Source organism: Carcharodon carcharias, assembly GCF_017639515.1.
Source record: "Carcharodon carcharias isolate sCarCar2 chromosome 24 unlocalized genomic scaffold, sCarCar2.pri SUPER_24_unloc_1, whole genome shotgun sequence".
Lineage (NCBI taxonomy): Eukaryota > Metazoa > Chordata > Chondrichthyes > Lamniformes > Lamnidae > Carcharodon > Carcharodon carcharias.
This window is the reverse complement of record NW_024470584.1, coordinates 2274905-2282304: the sequence shown is the minus strand read 5'-3', so window position 1 is coordinate 2282304 and position 7400 is coordinate 2274905. Positions and strand designations below refer to the sequence as shown.

Below are 7400 nucleotides of genomic sequence, written 5' to 3'. Positions count from 1 at the left end.
AACTTCCCATTCACTCTCACTGTCCACAATCCCAATGGACCAAACCTATTCCCATTCACTCCCACTGCCTACAATCACAATTGACCCAAACCCATTCCCATTCATTCCCACTGTCCACAATCCCAATGGACACAAACCCCTTCCCTTTCACTCCCACTGTCCGCAATCCCAATGGACCCAAACCCCATCCCATTCACTCCCACTGTCCACAATCCCAATGGACCCAAACCACTTCCCATTCACTCCCACTGTCCGCAATCCCAATGGACCCAAACCCCTTCTGATGGGATGACCTGCTTCATTTCTGTTTCTCATACACTTGCAGTATTGAATATCCCAAAAGTCCCTTTTGCCACCGAGGGTAGTCTGGAGACAGGAGCATCTCGGTCCCGTCTCTCACTGCCGGGTGTCTGGGGACTCGGGTACGCCACGCTTTCTTGGCACCGCCAGATAATTTGGCATCTGGGTGTTCACCAGCCAAAAACGCCGCCCGAAGGATTCTTACTGCTCGGGGTGAAAGTTCGCAGTGAACCGATTGGTGCCCTGCAGCTCGAAATGACTCATCTCATGGGGATACTGCTCTTCCCCAGCCAACTGCCACCCCGTCCGACTGTACCAACCAACTCTGTCCTGCTCTCGTCCACAGACACCCCCTACATCGAGATACGGGCTTCCAAAGCTGTCCCAGAAGAAGGTGAGGAGTTTACCCTTCGCTGCATCGGGAGAGGGAACCCAGAGTGAGTACTCCAGTTTAGAGGGAGATTTACTCTGTATCTAACCCCGTGCTGTACCTGTCCTGGGAGTGATTGATGGGGACAGTGTAGAGGGAGCTTTACTCTGCATCTAACCCCGTGCTGTACCTGTCCTGGGAGTGTTTGATGGGGACAGTGTAGAGGGAGATTTACTCTGTATCTAACCCCGTGCTGTACCTGTACTGGGAGTGTTTGATGGGGACAGTATAGAGGGAGATTTACTCTGTATCTAACCCCGTGCTGTACCTGTCCTGGGACGGTTTGATGGGGACAGTGTAGGGGGAGATTTACTCTGTATCTAACCCCGTGCTGTACCTGTCCTGGAAGTGTTTGATGGGGACAGTGTAGGGGGAGATTTACTCTGTATCTAACCCCGTGCTGTACCTGTCCTGGGAGTGTTTGATAGGGACAGTGTAGAGGGAGATTTACTCTGTATCTAACCCTGTGCTGTACCTGTCTTGGGAGTGTTTGATGGGGACAGTGTAGGGGGAGATTTACTCTGTATCTAACCCCGTGCTGTACCTGTCCTGGAAGTGTTTGTTGGGGACAGTGTAGGGGGAGATTTACTCTGTATCTAACCCCGTGCTGTACTTGTCCTGGGAGTGTTTGATGGGGACAGTGTAGGGGGAGATTTACTCTGTATCTAACCCTGTGCTGTACCTGTCCTGGGAGTGTTTGATGGGGACAGTGTAGGGGGAGATTTACTCTGTATCTAACCCTGTGCTGTACCTGTCCTGGGAGTGTTTGATGGGGACAGTGTAGGGGGAGATTTACTCTGTATCTAACCCCGTGCTGTACCTGTCCTGGGAGTGTTTGATGGGGACATTGTCGAGGGAGATTTACTCTGTATCTAACCCCATGCTGTACCTGTCCTGGGAGTGTTTGATGGGGACAGTGCACAGGGGGATTTTCTCTCTATCTGACCTTTAGTTGGTTGAGTTTTGTGTCCAGTGAGCTGACCTTGCCCTTGTTCCCTGCCTCTCTAGACCCAGCGTGTTCTCCTGGATCAAGTTCAGTGGGGATCTGTCAGAGCGAGCTATCCCCCGGAGCGAGAACCTGACATTCAGCTTCCTGAATAAGAGTGACGATGGGGTGTATCGCTGTGCTGCCTCCAACATCATTGGGACTGCCTATCGCAATTACTCGCTGACTGTCCATGGTGAGCACTGCAGTGCGCTGGGGATGGAAGGGCAGAGGGCGCTGCTCGAGGGGGCCCAGAGTGCCGGGGGACAGCGCGACCTGGTCTCCCACCCAGATTCACCCTTCCCCAGGCATTCGTCTTCCAGAGGGTGGAGTCCCACTGTTTAGGGGGATGGGGGAGGGGGTGAGGTCTCCCACTGTTTAGGGGGAGGGGGTGAGGTGTCCCACTGTTTAGGGGGAGGGGGTAAGGTGTCCTATTGTTTAGGGGGAGGGGGTGAGGTGTCCCATTGTTTAGGGGGAGGGGGTGAGGTCTCCCACTGTTTAGGGGGAGGGGGTGAGGTGTCCCATTGTTTAGGGGGGAGGGGGTGAGGTGTCCCATTGTTTAGGGGGAGGGGGTGAGGTGTCCCATTGTTTAGGGGGAGGGTGTAAGGTGTCCCATTGTTTAGGGGGAGGGGGTGAGGTCTCCCATTGTTTAGGGGGAGGGTGTAAGGTGTCCCATTGTTTAGGGGGAGGGGGTGAGGTCTCCCACTGTTTAGGGGGAGTGAGTGAGGTGTCCCATTGTTTAGGGGGAGGGGGTGAGGTGTCCCATTGTTTAGGGGGAGGGGGTGAGGTGTCCCATTGTTTGGGGGGAGGGGGTGTGGTGAGGAGTCCCACAGTTTGTGGGGGGGAGGGGGTGAGGAGTCCCACAGTTTGTGGGGGGAAGGGGGTGAGGACTCTCACGGTTTAGGGGTTTAGATTTAACCCTGTGTCACCGCCCATTTTCTTCACCTCTTCTGTAATAGCTTATTCCTTCCCTTCATCCACAATCTCTTCCAACCAGTTCTCCACTTCTTTCTGCTTCTTCGTCATCCCCTCTCTCTCTTCCTCCAGGCGTTTTACAGCCTTCCATCTCTCAACCCTCTCCTTCCCTCTCTCCTCCTCATTCACCCTCGTCTTCCTGTTCTCTCTCTCTCACACACTCTCTCTCTCTCCTCTTCCTCTTCTCCCCACTCTCTCTCATCTCTCTCAATCCCTTTCTCTCTCTCCCTTTTCCTGTTCTCTCATTCTCTTCCCTCTCTTCCTCCATTCCCTCTTCTCTCTCCCTCTCTCTTTTTCTCTCTTCTCCTGCTCTCTCAACCCTCTGTCTCTCCTCTCCCCTCCCTCCCCTCATTCTCCCTCGCTACTTCTATCCCTCAATCCCCTCTCCTCTCTCCTCCTTCTTGTGTTTTCTCTCTCCTCTTCTCTCTTTCTCATTCCCCTTTTCTCCCCCTCTCTCGTTTCTTGTTTTCTCTCCCCCTGTTTCTGTCTCTCTGTTGTCACTCATGCTCTCTGTCTCTCTCTCTCCCTCTGTCTCTCTCTCCCTCTGCCTCTCTCTCTCACTCTGCCTCTCTCTCTTTGTCTCCCTCCCTCTGTCTGTCTCTCTCCCTCTTTCTGTCTCTCTCTATCTCTCTTTCTCTGTCTCTCTTCTTCTCTGTCTCTGTATCTCTCTCTCTCTCTCTGTCTTTCCTTCTCTCTCTTTCTCTCTCTGCCTTTCTCTCTGTTTCTCTCTTTCTATGTCTCTCTCTCTCTCCCTCTCTCTGTCTCTCTGCCTTTCTCTCTGTCTCTCTCTCTCTCATTCTCTCTGCCTCTCTCTCTGTCTCTCTCTATCTCTTTCTCTGTCTCTGACTCCCTCTCTCTCTCTCTGCCCCTCTCTCTCATTCTCTCTGCCTCTCTCTCTCTGTGTCTCTCTCTCTTGCTGCTCTCTTTCTTTGTCTCTCTCTCTGACTCTCTTTCTGTCTCTCTCTGCCTCTCTCTGTCTCTCTCTATCTCTCTTTCTCAGTGTCTCTTTTTCTCTGTCTCTGTATCTCTCTCTCTGTGTCTCTCCCTCTCTCTCTTTCTCTCTGTTTCTCTCTTTCTCTGTCTCTCTCTCCCTCTCGCTGTCTCTCTGCCTCTCTCTCTGTCTCTCTCTCTCTTTATCTGTCTCTCTCACTTTCTTTGTCTCTGTCTCTGTCTCTCTGTTGTTCTCTGTCTCCCTCTCTCTCTGTCTCTCCCCATGTCTCTCTCTTTCTCTCTCTCTTTTTCTCTGTATCTCTTTCTTTCTCTGTCTCTATTTTTCTGTTTCTCTCTCTCTTTCTCTGTCTCTGACTCTTTCTCTGACCCTCTCTTTTTCTCTCTCTCTTATATTGCCCCTGTCTCTCTTCCTCTCTCTCTCTCTTTCTCTCTCTCTCTCTCTGTTTCTCTCTCCCTGTCTCTCCTTTTTCTCCCGTGTGTCAGGTTTAGGCCCCCTTCCCTCCTCACTCCCTATCCCCTCGCCCACCCTCTGTCACCCTCCTCATGGCAGAGCGGGACTGCGAGAGGAGGACTTTGTGGGAGACGTCCTCCTGGCTGAAGGGGGCAGTGGCCGGAGGCAGGGGAATGGTAGGGGTGGGGGTGGGGGGGTGGGGTGGTGGGTTTGGTGAGGTGTGGGTGCACGGCCAATGTGGGGGGAGGGGCAAAGGTGGACGTCCTTCCAGAGTCATGGTACAGGTCAGGAAGAGGGGCGGAGAAGATTGGGTCTGTGTCCCATGGAGTTCAGGAGAATGAGAGGTGATCACATTGAGACGGATAAAATCCTCAGAGGGTTTGAGGAGCCGAAAGCTGCGAGGCTGATTCCGGGGAATCTCGGACCGAGGGAGTCACAGACTCCGGGGGAGCGGGGTGGAGGGGGGGAGGGGGGGGCGGCCATTTTGGACTGGGACGAGGAGGAATTTCTTCACTCCGAGGGTAGCGGACCTCTGGAATTCCCTCCCCCAGGAGGGTGCTCCATCGGAGAGGAGGTTCGGAGCAGAGGCTGAGAGGTTTGGGGACCCGGAGGGAGTCGGGGATAGGGAGGGAGGGAGGCGGGAAGCGGAGAGGCGATGGGAGATCAACCACAGGCTCGTGGGAGGGCGGAGCTGGCTCAAAGGGGCCGAATGGCTTCCCCGGCCTCCAAATTGCTCTGGGGTGGGTCCCGATTTCGGGCCCCTCGCTTTGGGAAGGGGAGTCGAGGCCTTGGAGAGGGTGCGGGGGGCGGTGGGGAGGGGGGTAGAATTTACCGGAAGGTTCCAGGGATGAGGGGAGGTCAGCCCCTGCGGGGAGACTGGAGAAGCCGGGATTGTAATCCCTCGAGCAGAGAAGGTTTGGGAGGGGTGGGGGAGATACAACGTGAGGAAGTGTGAGGTCATGCACTTTGGTAGGAAGAATAGAGGCATAGACTATTTTCTAAATGGGGAGAGAATTCAGAAATCTGGAGTGCAAAGGGACTTGGGAGTCCTAGTCCAGGATTCTCTTAAGGTTAACTTGCAGGTTGAGTCGGTAGTTAGGAAGGCAAATGCAATGTTGGCCTTTATTTCGAGAGGACTAGAATATAAAAGCAGGGATGTGCTGCTGAGGCTTTATAAGGATCTGGTCACACCACATTTAGAATATTGTGAGCAATTTTGGGCCCCGTATCTCAGGAAGGATGTTCTGGCCCTGGAAAGGGTCCAGAGGAGGTTCACGAGAACGATCCCAGGAATGAAAGGCTTAACATACGAGGAACGTTTGAGGACTCTGGGTCTATACTCGATGGAGTTTAGAAGGATGAGGGGGGATCTGATTGAAACTTACAGAATACTGAAAGGCCTGGATAGAGTGGACGTGGGGGAGATGTTTCCATTAGTAGGAGAGACTAGGACCCGAGGGCACAGCCTCAGAGTAAAGGGAAGACCTTTTAGAACAGAGATGAGGAGAAACTTCTTCAGCCAGAGAGTGGTGAATCCATGGAATTCATTGCCACAGAAGGCTGTGGAGGCCAGGTCATTGACTGTATTGAAGACCGAGATAGATAGGTTCTTGATTGGTAAGGGGGATCAAAGGTTACGGGGAGAAGGCGGGAGAATGGGGTTGAGAAATTTTTCAGCCATGATTGAATGGCGGAGCAGACTCGATGGGCCGAACGTTCATCATGACCATCGCCTCGTTTTGTTTCTGCTTTCTCCCTCCCTCCCATCCCTCCCATCCCTCCCTCCGAATCATGTACCTCACGCGTTTGTGCCTCTCCCTTCCCTCCCCCTCCGTAACCGGTCGCTGGCTCTGAGGATGCTTACCTACCGCAGGACTCCAGCCTCCCAGCTCGGCTGCTGGAACCCCGACTCCCATCGGCAATGGTACGTCCCACATGACTCCTGTCAACAACCCCCTCAACCACCCCCCACCCCCACCCCACCCCTCACTATGGCTTGCGCCATCTGAGCGACGCCTGGCGCTTTGCGGTGAGGCTTCTCTAGACGCTTTGCAAAGGACCGTCAAACCTTGGTTACAAGAGAGAGGGCGAGAGGGGTGAGGGAGATTGTACAGGGAGATTTACCCTGTATCTAACCCTGTGCTGTACCTGTCCTGGGAGTGTTTGATGGGGACAGTGTAGAGGGAGATTTAGCCTGTATCTAACCCCGTGCTGTACCTGTCCAGGGAGTGTTTGATTGGGACAGTGTAGAGGGTGATTTACCCTGTATCTAACCCCATGCTGTACCTGTCCTGGGAGTGTTTGATGGGGACAGTGTAGAGGGAGATTTACTCTGTATGTAACCCCGTGCTGTACCTGTCCTGGGAGAGTTTGATGGGGACAGTGTAGAGGGAGATTTACTCTGTAACTAACCCCGTGCTGTACCTGTCCTGGGAGTGTTTGATGGGGACCGTGTAGAGGGAGATTTACCTCTGTATCTAACCCCGTGCTGTACCTGTCCTGGAGTGTTTGATGGGGTCAGTGTAGAGGGAGATTTACTCTGTATCTAACCCCGTGCTGTACCTGTCCTGGGAGTGTTTGATGGGGACAGTGTAGAGGGAGATTTACTCTGTATGTAACCCCGTGCTGTACCTGTCCTGGGAGTGTTTGATGGGGACAGTGTAGAGGGAGATTTACTCTGTATTTAACCCCGTGCTGTACCTGTCCTGGGAGTGTTTGATGGGGACAGTGTAGAGGGAGATTTACTCTGTAACTAACCCCGTGCTGTACCTGTCCTGGGAGTGTTTGATGGGGACAGTGTAGAGGGAGATTTACCCTGTATCTAACCCCGTGCTGTACCTGTCCTGGGAGTGTTTGATGGGGTCAGTGTAGAGGGAGATTTACTCTGTATCTAACCCCGTGCTGTACCTGTCCTGGGAGTGTTTGCTGGGGACAGTGTAGAGGGAGATTTACTCTGTATCTAACCCCGTGCTGTACCTGTCCTGGGAGTGTTTGATGGGGACAGTGTAGAGGGAGATTTACTCTGTATCTAACCCCGTGCTGTACCTGTCCTGGGAGTGTTTGATGGGGACAGTGTAGAGGGAGATTTACTCTGTATCTAACCCAGTGCTGTACCTGTCCTGGGAGTGTTTGATGGGGACAGTGTAGAGGGAGATTTACTCTGTATCTAACCCTGTGCTGTACCTGTCCTGGGAGTGTTTGATGGGAACAGTGTAGAGGGAGATTTACTCTGTATCTAACTCTGTGCTGTACCTGTCCTGGGTGTGTTTGATGGGGACAGTGTAGAGGGAGATTTACTCTGTATCTAA

The 7400-nt window shown here is 53.2% G+C and overlaps 1 protein-coding gene across 1 annotated transcript in view; it reads left to right on the top strand.

Annotated features, from left to right (window-relative positions):
* The first annotated feature begins 288 nt into the window (after positions 1-288).
* LOC121273472 (cell adhesion molecule 3-like) overlaps positions 289-7400 on the top strand; it is a 33645-nt gene continuing 26533 nt past the window's right edge. Inside the window, exons 1-2 of the mRNA XM_041180635.1 lie at positions 289-737; positions 1739-1911. Of these exons, the coding sequence (XP_041036569.1) occupies positions 289-737; positions 1739-1911 (622 nt within the window). The remainder of the gene's footprint in view (positions 738-1738; positions 1912-7400) is intronic.